Source organism: Lutjanus erythropterus, chromosome 10 (genome assembly GCF_056507025.1).
Source record: "Lutjanus erythropterus isolate fLutEry1 chromosome 10, fLutEry1.hap2, whole genome shotgun sequence".
Taxonomy (NCBI): domain Eukaryota; kingdom Metazoa; phylum Chordata; class Actinopteri; order Lutjaniformes; family Lutjanidae; genus Lutjanus; species Lutjanus erythropterus.
Window position 1 is genome coordinate 22543782 of NC_139326.1, and position 15616 is coordinate 22559397.

Sequence of the window (15616 nt, forward strand, 5' to 3'; positions counted from 1 at the left end):
TCAGTGCAGCTTAACATGAATTATTTAAGGCTGGATCTCTACCAGAGGGTTGTGCATCATTATGTAAAAATATATTCCCCTCATTTGGCATTTTGATGAAGAGCACTGTCTGACACATTTGCGCAAAGCTGTTCAATTGAGTTGCAATATGATGACAGAAAAGGTATACAGCGTACAGCATATGACTCATTTCATTTTTGATTTTTATTTTCATTGAACCATTCAGTTCCTTAAATTGCTATGGGAAGAACTGCACATGTAGGATGCAGCCGCCAGTAGATCTTTCAAACTTTTCTCCTTTAATCTGTTATTTTTCAGCGTTACTGCTGAAACACTCATCACCTATGACAGAAAAGTAGCAGTCATTGGAAAATGAAGATGTGGAGTTTGAATTAAGGAGAAGCAGACCCTGGGATAATCAACAAATGCAGATGGAATCTTTCCAACATGCAGTCACATCAGTTGAATGCACCGCCATGGGAGACCGCCCCAGGAGTGGAGGTGAGCGGATAAGAACCATGCGATGGCTCAGACTTCAGACTGCTGGATAATGTTCAGTCAGGAAAATGAAACAAATGAAATGTGACTCAAGCTGGCTTAACAACAGGAAAACAGAGACTGCAGTGTCCACACAGAAAGACATGCTCTACTGCATCCCAGACTTGCCAACCCTCCTGATTTTCCACAACTTCTCACAGTTCTCCTTTATTTCTCTCGATTTCTGATACATTTTCACACTTTTTTTCCTTTTCACCAGCACACCTGGTTTCTGGGCAATATAAAGCATGTATAACTCCTCTGCAAGTCTACTGTTTCCACCTGGACAACACAGCTATACCAAACCAGACTAAGAATAATTCCCATCATTTAAGGCAAATTTTAAATGAAAGGGGCATACATTTTGTAAAATCTGCCACATCAACTGTCTTTCAGTGACAGGGCAAAAAAATATATGAATGAAAACTAGTAAATAAGTTCAGGCTAGAGGGGTGACCTATTCTGTATTCTTTCCTGAGTATTAAAAGTAAAATTAAAACCAATTATCTGAAACTCCACTGTTTTTAAGGTCTCAAGGTTGGCAAGTATGCAGTATCGGGCAGATTGCACTCATCTCAGCATGCAAGGCTCTGGTAGGACGAGGGGAGGAAGACTTCTCAACTCTTGTGTGTTGCTGTCCTGTGAATATCATGTATTTCAAAAAAGGCAACTTTTCAAGAGCCCTGTTTTCAGCTTTGTGGCGCTGTAGTGTTACATAGTCAAACAGGTTCTTAAGTGGTTTATTTTGCTTAAAACATAAAACAAGTAGTTTTTCACGAGTTATGAAACAGTCTCGGTCTAATACCTGATATGTCCATGACCTACATAAGCTACGGTATTCAGAGCAGAAGAGCTTATGTTTACATAGTCCAGGCAAAGTTACAGCGAGTAGTATGTTAGACAGTTAAAAAGAAGCAGGAGAAGATTTTCCTTTAGATGACTATCATAATTATTATTATTGATATATTTTGTGATTATGGCAGTGGAAATACTACTGCTTTTGTCTTCAGGGGCCTCCAAAATTAACACACTATGAAAGGTCCTTGTAGCAGCTATAAGAAGCAGGAGAAGTTATAGAAATGGGAGAATTACCTTCATAATTACAGAATTTTGAGACATAAACTACACAGCATCTATATTTTGAACATTTTAATGATACTGAGTTAACGAAGATCTATGGAAGAAGATGTCAGCCACTGATCACTGCACGCTGAGGAAACTTAAAAATATACTTCCATCCAGCAGCAAAAGTAGGTGACCAGCTGGATCCTGTCTGAGGTCTGGCAGGATAATCTGACTGTCTCTTTCCTTTTCACTCTATTTCTCCAACCCTCAGTAAATATAAGCAAAAGCTGCTGTTAGGGAAAGATTATCTGGCTTTTCTCCCTCTTCCCCTGTCTCAATCTATCTTTGTCCCTGTCTCCCAGATAGAAATGTTTACTCTACAAACAGGCTTAACAGAGGGTCAGACCACAGAAAACCAGAAAAAATAATAGCATACAGTAAGTGTTGTGATGTTTCTTCCCAATATATGAATTATTGCATATTAGCCTTTGACGACCGCCTAATGTGGAATCAGTCCATTTAATTCATTCCCTTTGACACAAAGTTCAATTTTTACCAGGTCCCAAACATGTCAGACAAGTCTTTTTTGATAGTTTGTCTCCACCCAGTGGACATTTTGATAAAACGCATGCATGAACATTACAGAGACAAGTTGATTAGTTTCAATAACAAAAGTTTTTATTAACAATGTAAAATGACCTATATCAGCTTTTACTATTGTACCTTCACCGTGCCCTAAACATTGTTCACTATCAATAATAAGCAAGATCCATGCTGCCCGCCCTCTGCCTGCACTGACTGCCTCAGACAGAGGGAAGCCCTCCCTGCCTATACCAACCAACAGACTCTTTTCTAACCACCTCCAACTTTGAAAATAATTAGAGAGCATTGCGTAAAGAGTATGTGTATATACAAGTCTAATGTCTCAATTTATAGATAGATATTGTGTGCAAAGAAGTTTTCTTTTTGAGTATTGTATCATATATTCCATTTTGAAGCTGGAAAGTTATAGTCGGGTACAGGTTCTTGGTTTATGGAAGACTAAATTAAGTACATTAAGAAGAAAAAACAGCAAGAAACAGAAAACAGAGACTGTAATACACAACAAACTTACTCTGCACAAACCTGTCATCTCAGCTTAGACAGACAAATGTATAACTTTTGCCTTTGCAAGCACCATCTTCAAATATTTGGATGGCGTCTATTCATAAGTTATCACATTATTTCTGACAAAAACGGACAATTATATTCCCTTTTTTAAAACATGAATCCTCATTTCATTCACTCAGTTTCATGGAAGTAATTGAACATTGACATTATTTCAAATCATCTCTCATTCTCTTTTACATTGGACAAGCAGATATCTGTCTTCATTTACCAAAAAAGGGAAAATTTGTTGCAAAATATCTTAAAATATATGTTCATGACTTTTGTTTTCATTACATTGCAGTTACAATTCTTATTTGTATTACAAAATAAAATTATAAAATGGGCAGCCTTTAAAAAAAAGAGAAAGAGACAATTTATTTGGAAATGGCAGTAATAGATTGGTGGGAGACACAAGTGGTGAAGGACAGTGGGTAATGGTGTCTTTGTTGCCGCCTCCTACCCACGAAGGCGGGGCCCTTAGCTGGTTACCAGGCAACAGAGCCCAAAGAACCGCCTCTTCCTCTGTCGGACCAGTGGGTAGGGAGTCAGGTTCAGCAAACTGCTGTCATCTGGGCACAAGAACACAGGCAGACCACTGCCAAGTCAGACATTTCTGCTAGATTGAGCCACGACAGTCACTCTCTATCCCAAATGAATATTAAAGATTTGGAAAGTCTCACTGCTCTTTGAAGTTGAGGTATGTGACATTAAGAAAGTGTTTGGCTTCTATCTTACCTTGGTTCTTCAGTGGTAAAGGCATTGTCTCCCTGAGTTTACTGAGAAGGTTCTTCATCTCCCTCATATCCCTGCAATGACACAAAAAGAGCTTTTATGTAGTGTACCTGTAGCATCAGTCTATCATATATATATTTATATATTTTTTTTACACACACACACACATACAGATGGACACATATACACAGGCCCAAATACTAAGCAGGTACTCATTTGCCCCATTTTTGCAATGTGATCCAAAATATATTTATGTAATTTGCATAGTAAAATACTTTCAGCACCTAATATAATAAAAACTCTGAAAACACACAGTACACTCTGTGACTACTAGATGCCACCCAGTATGTGATATGTTGTTCAAGTTGTTCGCAAACAGTCTAATATGGCACAACCTGAATTATAACATTTTGGTATTTCTCATTAGTTTTTAATTTTTTATTTATTTATTTTGTTTTGTTTCAATTTAGTTTAGTTTTAGTTACTTTCTAGAGTGTATTTTCTGATTTTAGTTTAGTTTTTATTGTTTAAAATGTTAAGTTTCACCTGAGTTTTCATATCATCTGGATGGTCTTTGTCAAGGGCAAAATTTAAGAAATCCAGAATAAGTATTACAATACAAATACAGTGCTTTGTGATGGCAGTTAACTCACAGTCATGTAAACATCCCAGTCTTCATAAACATATGCACCAGTGCCTCCTCACGCTTGTTGTGTTAACAAATTTGACAGGAGCATTTCTTGAGTGTTTTGACTGGGGTACTCCAAGTGCACTGAATTATGCAGGGGTAGCATTAAGTACATGTATGTGCATGCACACACATACACATTAATGTACCATTTCTCATTATCTACTTTGATTGCTAACATTACAGTACTGTACATTCCTGTGTTAATAAAGCTTCCATACTTCATTCTTTAAGGCATCAAAAAGAAAAGATACCTCCACTAAAGCGTTTATCTTTGGGATGGTAGACACCTAAGTTCATGTATTATTTTAGTAAATTAACCTCTTAAAAGAATAAAAGTGGCTACATGTAAAAGAAAACAATCCACTTTTAAAAATATTAATCAAACAGTTGGTTCAAACTAAGGTCGCACCTCTCACTGGACAGATAACCAATCATACTTGATTGATTACCCATACAATACCTGATTCTATAGTTTTATAAGTGTTTCCAGTAATCAGAAATAATGTTGGAACACATACATTTGGTCATTTTCAGAGGCATGTAGTTTAGTTTCCATAGGATGTCATACATGAAAAAAGTTCAATTTGAATGTTCTCAATGCATGCAGTAAATGATTAACTATTACATTGTGTGTGATTAAGTGAAGTGTTTCCCTGTAAATGTGTGTGTATTTTAAAGAAAGCCTTAGCTGTCTAGTCTTTATGTAAATTTCAGAATAAATGTTATAAAGCAAAAGGTCAGACCCTGTAGAGTGCCACTGTAACATGCACAATTTCACATTATAATTAACACACACAACACTTACTCACAAACAGGAGGATGTAACATGCACTGCATGTCTACCTACTTTTCTATGTTTTCTATGTCAGTGGCCACCAGCCAGCAGAGCTGAGGACAGTCAGTGGGGGAGGACGAGGTGTCCTCCAGGATAGGGATGTCTGAGCTCTCTTCGGTCTTGCTGTCAACCCCAGGACCGGGAGGGCCACAGGAATCCTTCCCTGAAACACACAGGGAGCAGCTAGCTTTAAAAATGTGTCACCAATAAATGCATTAAAAACGTGGGTTTGTGATTGTTCACATATATTTAACTTTGTACATCAGACTGCTGGTGCTATTACAGAGATGGTTTTAGATGTTAATCTAGATAAAGAAATATGATTGAAAGCTGTCAATGAATATATATTGTGAATTCTGCTGGAGTTGTAATTGTCTTGGTTTCTTTTAAATTAGAATTTGAGCAGACACAAAGCATGCTGCATATAAACTAGGACACACACTATACTCACACCTACACACAAACTCTAGTGAACTCTATAGTCATGTATTAACCTTTCCTGTGGAGCTGCAGGGAGCCCAGCAAGCAGACAGATTTGAGCATCTCAGTGATGTACATCTCCAGACAGCACTGCAGCTGGATGAAGAGCCTACAGATCTCAGGATGGATCTCCCCGTCCTCTGGCCTGAAAGGACACATAGTGGGAACACAGTGAGGTCAGTGGCTGGAACTTCATAAGATACAGATACAATGACCATGGCAAAAACAAACAAACAAAAAGTTTGGGTTTTTTTTACCCAGGAAGAGAAAAATTTAAATGATAAATTCATGTCTCTGTATACTGTGTACACATGTGCATGTGCTGGCTCTAAAATTGGTAGCATCTAGATTGGTAAGTAAAAAAAGGTAAAATTACACATACACCAGACTTAATTATTCTTAATTATTTATTGGAGAGTATTAGGGCCAGGCATAATGGAAAAAATTAGGGCAGAAAGACTTTTATTTTGCATTTCAAGAAGGAATTTGAAACGTCAAGAAAGTTGAGTTGTTGGAATGGTATTTCAACTTTATACACACCAGTTCTACTTTATTCTTAGCATTTCAAGTTTTGACTACCTTATTTTTTTGTTTATGCCTGGCACTAATACTAAAAGTTTGACTTTATTCTTGATATTTTGACATTATCCTTGGAATTTTCATTTTACAAAAAATCTTCCTCTTTCATGTTATTTATCTTATATCTGACCCTAATACTTATCCGTAAATTATTCCTCAAATATTATGCCACAGACTGATCCCTATTTTATGGTAATTACTAAATTAATTGATTAGTTGATTTTGTCTTGTCTAGAAAAGTTATTGTAGTTTGTGACATCATAAACAGCCAACTACAAATGTCATTCACATGCTTTTATTTTGAAATGTTGCAATTTTTAACAAATATGTAGAACAGCCCTAGTAATCCTGACAGGTTTACATTTAAACAACAATTACTAATGTCAGAAACTCAAATATGTATGAAGAGTTTACCGATCTTTAACAAATTAAAACCGTCAGATGAGAGATAAGCTGTGGAGTTTGTGTTAAAATTACTAAATAGGAGCAATCTGCTTCTTCATACTTGTTTCTGTTGCTTTGTGTCAAGGTCAAAATCTCTGCTGACTTGATTATGTTATTGTGCTTGCAGTGTGTCCATATTTGTAGCTTGTTTAACCATCTGAGAATATAGAAATTAAACGCAGTGAAGAGCGTTAAACATAAAAAACCCCTTCTGAGTATTTTTTTTTATTTACCCAGAGCTGATTACTAGCTTTTATGAGACACCACGGTAGCTTCACAACCATACAAATCTGGCATTGAAGGGGAAACTACAGCAGGTGATATTCAGTGGGTGTGATATCACATGGGAAAGTGACAGCGATGAAAGGCGTGAAACTTGCACCTGGTACGAATATTTCTCACACAAATCGTGCTGCTGCCGCGTTCCCCTTCTTCCAACAGCACGCTTCTCCTTCCCATCACTTGTTTTGTCACAGTGCTGCCTTCTACAGCGCTGTTGCTAAAGCTGCACAGCTGTCATCAATGCTATCCTGCTTATCAGCTTTCCTCTAGTACATCGGAGAGGCCCCGCATCACTCAGACCATTCAGACACACTGGCTTTATTTGATTAAAGGGGAATGACCTGTGCTGTCTAATTCAAGCTCTGTGTCTCTAGTAGTGCGGAGATGAACATTGAAATGGCCCAGAGAGCTTTTAGAGAAGGAGGTTTAGAGTAGGTGCTGGTGATGATTATGACAATGATGTTGATGCTGTTATCAGTGTGAACTTAGAGTTCTCTCTAAAGCTGCTGCACCATCTCTATTTCTATAGCAGCAGCAGGGAATACAAGCACAGGACTATAATGGAAAGTACTTGTTGTCTTGGAGAGACAGGTATAAGTGTATGTAGCTGTATAATTATAAGCTACATGTTGGAAAAAGAAAAGTGCAGAGCATATAGGCTGTGCATTGGAAACTGCACAAGGATTTCAATAAGATGTTGTTGTAATATAAAGCAACTGTTCCATGGATGTTGTAAGATTCATGCCTCCACATGGCAGGAAACATGTAGTAGACGTGTTCACGTGCTTACCGTGTGAGTGTGTCATGCACATGTGATTCAAAGCCTCCATACATTAAATGGATAGATTTTGTCATGCATACAACAGTGAAGGATATGCATTCTTAAATAACTGTAAGATACAGCAAGAGGATAAATTATTGAGCCAGTGTAGCTGACACAATTTAAAGAGATAGTTCTGATTATTTGAAGTGGGGTTGTATGAGGTCAGCAGCAAAAGAAGCAAAAACTTAGCCACTTAGAAAAGTCTACATAAAAAATCAAGTTTCGAGTTTAAGTGTACACTATATTTAGAATATTTTCACTACTTTATTTTGCATTTGTACAGTTTTTTCTAATGGAAAACCACTGTTATGCAAGCCAAATATTGCTCCCTCCAAACCAGCCAACTCCATAGGCATAGGTAGCATAGGTGATTTTAGCTTGCAGGACATGAGAGACGTTAGTCTATCATTGCCTTGGCAATTGCTGACCAGTAGACCAGTGGAGTTTGGATAGACCCATATTTGGCTTATATAACAATGGTTTCACTTCAGAAAAAGCTGTTTGGTTGTAAAGTAAAGCGATGAAAATATTCTAAACACACTTAAACTGATATTGATTTTTGTGTATGTTTTTTAAGTGGCTAGGATTACCTTTGTTGCTGTCCTGTCCACAGCAGGACAGTGTTTAGAATCTGTGCCAGTGCTCTGCTTCTCCAAACCGGGGACGTGCCAACTGCTATCTACGTAATACACTGACTACAGATAAGTACCTCATACAACCCCACTTCAAATAACCTTCAAACTTGTCCTGATATTGAACAGATCATTTCAGGTCTCCAGTGGTGCTGCAAGGATTAGTCACTTAAAATGTCAATTACTCAGTTAACTTAGTCAATTAAAATACTTCTTGGTCCCACCTTCTTAAATGTAAGGATTGTCTGCTTTTCTTTGTCAGTTATGACTGTAAAGGAAGAGTTTTCATTTGGACTGTTGGTTGGACAAAAGGAGCAATTCTAAGACATCACTTGTGACATGTTGTAATGAGTGTTTTTCTATTTTTTTTTTTTACATTTTATATGCGAGAGAATTGATCAGTTAATCATGAAAATAACCAGCAGATTAATTGATAAAGAAAATAATCATTATTTACAGGTATTTAAAGTCATACAAATGTGTATGCCAGAGTCTCCAGCAAATGTGTATGCCAGTTATAAGGAGGAATATAAGCTATAGTAAACCTGATACTGATATTGTCCCAACAGTAACCCTGGCTTTGGCACGCAGCAGGAACTGCAGACATCCTCCAAATCTGTCCCGCCACTGGCTTCGGCTTGTCCAATTGTTATTTAAGTAAGTCTGAGTGTGCCAAGTCAGCTGGCATCTTAGCATCACTGAGGACCTTCAAATCCCAAGCCTCACTTTGCCCTTCTCCCACTGGCACCACTGTGGAGTAGATGTTGGGCTCAATGGAGGGTGCAGGCCAAGTCAACAGACATGTCAAGCTTCAGTCATTGCTGTTCACCCCACAGTCTTCAAATCTTATACCAACCCACGATTTTAGTGTTGTTTTCTACAATTTTCATTCTCAGTAACCTTACCAAAAAGCCTCAGGATTACAAAATAACATTTTGTGCTTGGTGGAACGTGGTGGAATACTTATTTGTCAGTTGCAGTGATTGGACAAAATTGGAAGATTTGCAAGGTATATAATATAAAAATATTGTAAAAATATACATAATAACACACTGTGATAATTGATAGCAATCTATATTCTATAAGATTATCACAATTTGAGAATTGGGGTATATATTGTATGTCCCGGGATTAGAACTTTAATTGTTCCCGAAAAGTTGAGCCCGAAAAGGCCCAAGACCAACAAAATTCTGTCCGAACCTGACCCGAACCCCTTCCATCATTAGAATACTTCAGTCTGATTCCAATTACAGCCAAACATTTTTCTTAACAAGCTTCCCTCTATGTATCAACAGTAGGAGTTGGCATTGACAAGGACAATATTGGGGGGACTTTGAATTGGCAACGACAAAATTGGGGTGAAAGATGAAAAACTGCTACTACTACTACTGATAATAATAATAATAATAATAATAATAATAATAATAATAATAATAATAATAATACAGCCCAAGCCCAGTGTAAGCCCATGAAATATGTGAGAAAAATGACCTGACCTGACCCAAACCCGTTAGGTCCCATCGGGTCCTGTCGGATTCAGGCTCAAATCTCAATTCTACCCTGTGACTGGGTAATATTTTAGCATGATAAGATTCTCAGATTCAGCAAAGAGTGGAACAACTTTGAATCTGATAATTTTGCAACAACTGTGTACAATTTGATTTTGATTTGAAATTTTGATTCTTATTCTGTACTGTAGAAAACCACTCTAGAAACATCCACTGTTGCAAAGCATGATAGCATCCTAATGTTCAAATGACCATAACAGACACAACCCACAAAACACACACACAAATACACAGGGCCACTCTCACAATACATTAAAAACCAACAATACAAAAGTCATTGGCTCCACATTATTGATACTATTATCTCAGATATTCGCCCTGGGAAGCATTCCACTTCATGCATTAACGTTTCAGGCCCAGACTAATGGGAAGCGGTCAGTTCCAGCATGTTGTTGTGATTGCTTCCTGGTAAAGCTGTCCCGCCGCTAGCAATTAGAGACATCATGGTTTTTAACAACCCCCATCCCCCGACTTCAAGCTCGTTGGCTTCAGTCTAATGGAGCAGACACTTGGATGATTTCTTTGAAGTGTGAGAGGAGCAGGCTTAAGTATACATGTGCCTAAAAATGGGGATGCTTATGCAAATTAGAGATAAATTTAGATACTTTACAACTTTAGGCGCAGTAGTGTTGCAGAGCGCCCCATTCGGCTCGTTTTTTTTTTTTTTTTGTTTTTTTTTTTTACACTTTTCAGAGCGCTTAATTTTCAGCACCATGGACAGCGTGTGTGTGCAACTCACCCCGATATCAAGGAGAGACTGTGGTGTGCCGCTCTCGCCATTTCGCAGCCTTTAGTTCGGGTCTTCAGCATTTCGGCCCGTAAAGAAGGACAGTCGACAGTGATTTCGCCAATGGAGATGACCAGCTCACGGTACAGAGCCACAAGTGTATTGAATTCTTGGACGATCTGTGTTGCAATGAAATGACACATAACAGGTTATTCCCAAATCTAGCAAACGTCCTGTTCTGGTCACTGCAGAAGAAAAGCTTTTATTCTCGGCCTGCATATTGTCAACATGAAAACAGACAAGAAGGAAATGCTGAGCTGCACTATATCCAGCCTTACTATTCTGTATTTTTTCCCCCTCCACACTGGGGACAAATAATCTGCCCGCAGGTGCACTCTGGTAGGGTTGAATAGAAGAAGCACTTTAAAAATTGCAACCTTGCACAAATGCTGTCACAAAAGCTCATTGATCTCTGAGAGAAACATGTGATTAAGGAAAAAAAAGTGAAGCATTGTCATGAAAATAGTCCGCAAAGTGAGAGCGCATGATGAATGAACTGATTTTTTCCCCTTTATACTAAGTTTGGTTGCTTGCACAACCTGCAGAGCAAAAATATTTCGTTCATTTTGTGCAACTCCCGCACAGCATCCTGTATACGAGCAGCGAGGCTCCATGACGCTCACTGATGTATGAAAGGCTGAAGCAAGCTGTACATATGATCGTTCCTGCCAGCATCTGTCAAAACACAGGACCAGTGTGCCACGATAACGAACACATCCGTGGATAATCGTGTATTTCAGGCAATTTTCACATCTGCCCTAAATCACCAGCAGCTTTCCATACTCCAAATGCAAATCACACAGTCAATCTGCACGCCGAGATGATCTGTTTGGCTTCACTGCCGACAAAGCAATGCAAATGCATACAGCTATTTTTAGGCTCCCAGACCGGGTTACAGTCTTTTTTTTCTGCAGCTATTAACAGCTGTCGCCTGTGCATCCTGCATGCACGGGATAGTCGATGGTCCTAGAACAAAGAAAGGTTGGGATAATAGCACAACACTCCTTATTAGAAGCACCATGCAGGCTTTGACGTGTCGCAAACCTACCATTCTGCAGTCGGCCACGGCGCGCTGGGCTTTGCGGGTACTTTCGGTGCTCTCCCTCCTCTGTGGGTCTCGGTAAGGAGGCTTGCCGATCTGGAAGATGTTCCCGGCGGATCTGGGGCGGTTTTTGCGCCCATTCGATGCAGAACTCATGCATACACATCCACTAATAAAACAGCTCTAATACAGAACGGGTTTGTCTTTTTCCCCCCCAAAACTCCACCACTTTCTCTCTTCCTGCCTCACCACCCTGCACCTCACTGTTCACCTTATTCTCTCCTCCGTTTACGCTCAATTCACCTTCGCCAACTACTGGCTGGGTTGCACCACGATTATTGTTATTGCTCTGTCTATCTCTCTCACGTTCCTCCCCTCTAGTGTGGGAGACGGAGCAAATATGTTCCCAGACGATTCTCAGAGCGCAGGAAAGGTGCCGGATGAGCGCCTGCGACTCCTCTCCGCATTGCCTTGACTGCGACGGGGCGCAAGTCACCTTCACTCCAGCCGCACACGGTGCACAGTGAAGACTTCACACCCAAAGCCGGAGTCCAGCTAGCTGAGGTGTCTTCTCTGACGCACCGATGTCGGAAGGAGACGATCGCATTCACGGATATTCTCCAAATGCAACCATTTTTTATGATTGCGCGTTTCCATTAAGCACCAATAAGACGGGCGATAACGATCTTTTCTCAGCTGCACAACCTCCTTATAGAGACCAAACAACGCTGCCGATGTCCCCGCTGACGATTCCGCAGCGCACAGCCGACACTTTAAGCCTCTGCGCCGAAGAAAACCAAGAAAACTTAATTCCTGGTATGGCGGTGTCAGTTCGGCTCCCAGCGTCTGTTTCTTTGAGTGTTTGCAGCTCGTCGGGCGGGCCTATCTCTAACCTTGGAGAGGCAGCAGAAGACGAGCAGTTGCTACAGGCCTGACGTGGCTCTGTGGCTGGCAACACTGCGCACCCAAAGGACGGGAATATTAATAGGGCCCATCAAGTCAGACCCCCGCCCTGAGCTATATATGAGCTCCTGAACGTGAGATTCAGGCTTTGCCTCCAAAGTTGAACACAATTAAGTTCAATATTGCTTTAAAAGACTTCTAAAGTTTAGAAGAGGGAGGCGAGGCGCGAGTGATTATTTTTCTTTCTTTTTACATTTTCCGTCATAATGCACAGACTACTTGACATACGCTAGTCATCCTTTGATATAAGAAACATACATGTGCACTAATTAATAATATAGTATTTTAACTATTACGAAACAAAGTCAATGCAAGTAATCCAAATTCTTGGTTAAGGACAATTTTAATATTGAAAAAAAGTAATATAACCCATTACAAAATAAAAGCACACCTGAAGGTATAATCCCATGGAGTATCTAATAATGTTGAGTTTTGTTTATATGGTTAAAATTCTTTTAGATGTCAGACGGTATGCACTCCAGGCAAAGCTCCGTTTCCCTTTTTGCAGAGGACTGGACATATGTTAACTTTATTTCAATTGTTTGAGTTTGGTTAAAAGTAATTTTACATTAAAAGCAGTGAAATATGTTCATTTTCTAAAAGAAAAGTATGTCAGCACAGACAAACAAGGTTCTCACATTGGCACATGTGGCTCAGGGAAATTGTAAAATTGTGTTACAGACTTGCAGCCATGACGGAATCTCTATGCTGGCTAGAAACACCTTTATTAGTTTAGGTTGTTCGTGTTCATTTCTAATGAATAAACTAGAGGTACAATTGATGCAATCTAAGTTTTAGACAGTAGGAGAAAAATACTGCACATCCAAAGAGTAACGTCAAATTCTTTTTCCTTTTGAAAACCTCTGCCAAAGTGAAACAATCCTGCTCCTTCACTGGATTCACTGGCAGAGAGGTAATGCATGTGCAGAGCAAGTGTCATCACTCTAGCTCGTTTCTGATTGGAGGAAGTGAATGGGTTACAATCGTCCCTGGTGTCCCTTATTGTATAGTACATTTTACATGCACCCTATCTACTATGGCATATTTATATCATTTTTTATATTATATTTTATGATATTTTATTATAATTTGTATTGTGATTTAAAATTTGTTATATGGTATACAATCTCCATCCCTATGCAGATGTCATAATACAGTATTTTTAAAGACACACAGTGTCGTGTGGTATTACGTTTTTAGACTTCACAGTGACCAAAATTTTTTTAAGGTTGTTTAAAGCGATAGTTCACCCAAAAATGAAAATTCACTCACCCCTGTGCTGATGTGAGGATGGGTGAAGATCTCCAGTTCACAAAACACTCCTGGAGCTTCAGTGGAAAACAGCATTGCAGCCAAATCCAGTACAAGTGAAGTGAACGGTGACCAGTTTTAAAATGAAAAAAAGACACAAAAAACACAAAATGTCTCCATACTGCTTGTGTGGTGTAAATCCAAGTATCCGTAAGCCACGACATTAAAATTTGACCCAAAAAGATGCCATTTACACCATGTTTTTAGCCTAAATGTCAACTGAAGCCTCTCAGACCTGAGCCACGTGTAACACCTGAAGCACGCTCTTGCCCTAGCGGCGCAACGCGAGATATACGAGATCTCGCGATACCTTCACTCCTGTGTTTACATGCTACCTGGAAGCGACTCAGACAACAGAGAGAGATCTGCTCAGAAATAGTGACTTGGTATTTGCACAGTTGACTTCACAAACTTTCAACAAAGAGGAAAATGTCCGAGGCCTTCGACAGAGACGAGGAACATCATTTCTTTGCTGCAGCCGCCGGCGCTTGAGCGAGAGTCTGTGTACCTGCTTCAGGCCTGTGCACGCGTTTCCGGTTTCAGACGCTACAGTTGACATATAGGCTAAAAACATGGTGTAAACAGCGTCTTTTTGGGTCAAATTTTAATGTCGCGGCTTACGGACACTTGGATTACACCACAGGAGCAGTATGGAGACATTTTGTGTTTTTTTGTGTGTTCTTTTTTTCCATTTTAAAACTGGTCACCGTTCACTTCAATTGTACTGGATTGGGCTGCAACGCTGTTTTCCACTGAAGCTCTGGGAGTTTTTTGTGAACTGGCGATCTTCAGCCATCCTCACGTCTGCACAGGGGTGAGTAGATATTGAGTGAAATTTCATTTTTGGTTGAACTATCACTTTAAAGTAGGAGGTTATTGTAGATTTTTAAAATAAGTCTGCAGATAATTCACAATCTCATGTTGGTTAGTAGTGGTATTAACTCTTTTTCCTAAGGGTACTCTTATTTGAAAAAAAAAAACGGAAAAACTTATGGCATATCCTCCATAGACAAATAAATAATTATAACAAGTATTATGCAAATAGGAAGTAAGCTGCTTTCATGCACACACACAAATAGAGCATGGAGGCACAAAAGACAGAAAACACCCACAGTATGTGAGTATATTAATGTATACGTTATAAATTACTGTGCCAGTTTGTAGTCTATGGTTTCACTACAAGAAAGGAAAAAAAAAAACAGAAAACAATAACCTTTCAACATTCCTTTTTTTTGGTCTAACACTGTTAAGTGTGCCTGAATCCATTGGCGCTGGTGAAATGGTGAAATTTACAAATGAATTTTAAAGCTACATCTTCATATGTGTATGTGTTTCTGTGTAAGCTTTATTTGTTATAAAATACAGAGACTGTCGTACAACCAAACGTTTATTCCCTCTAGGGGGCATTTAAGAACAAACAAACTGATTGGAAAAAACCCCAACAACTTATAGGACCAGTTTGTGAGATTTATCAGATTTATGGTGTTTTATTTGCAGGATATGGCAGAAATGGGATGTAACATCCAGAAGTATGTTTTCATTAGTGTATAATCACCTGAGAATAAGAATTGTTGCATTTTTGTTAACTCAGAATGAACCGGTATATAGGGTGCAGGTTCTCTTCCATGGAGGCTGCCATGTTGTATCACCGTGTTTCAACAGTAGCCTAAAGTGGACAAACGGAAAACTCTAAATC

At 39.1% G+C, this 15616-nt stretch overlaps 1 protein-coding gene across 2 annotated transcripts; it reads right to left on the reverse strand.

The window, feature by feature from the left end:
* Positions 1-1747: 1747 nt before the first annotated feature.
* Positions 1748-13995, reverse strand: rgs7bpa (regulator of G protein signaling 7 binding protein a). Of its 2 annotated transcripts, none has more exons than XM_084728698.1 (6): positions 13882-13995; positions 10557-10723; positions 5504-5634; positions 5022-5172; positions 3487-3557; positions 1748-3320 (listed from the first exon to the last, which is right to left on the reverse strand). In XM_084728698.1, exons 1-6 carry the CDS (start codon positions 13954-13956, stop codon positions 3229-3231), a joined length of 687 nt encoding a protein of 228 aa, XP_084584824.1. In that variant the 5' UTR covers positions 13957-13995; the 3' UTR covers positions 1748-3228. The 2 variants fall into 2 exon arrangements, with proteins under 2 accessions (XP_084584824.1, XP_084584825.1); XM_084728699.1 differs by lacking the exon at positions 13882-13995 and adding an exon at positions 11653-11820 and having other exon boundaries at positions 1750-3320.
* Between the last annotated feature and the right edge of the window lie 1621 nt (positions 13996-15616).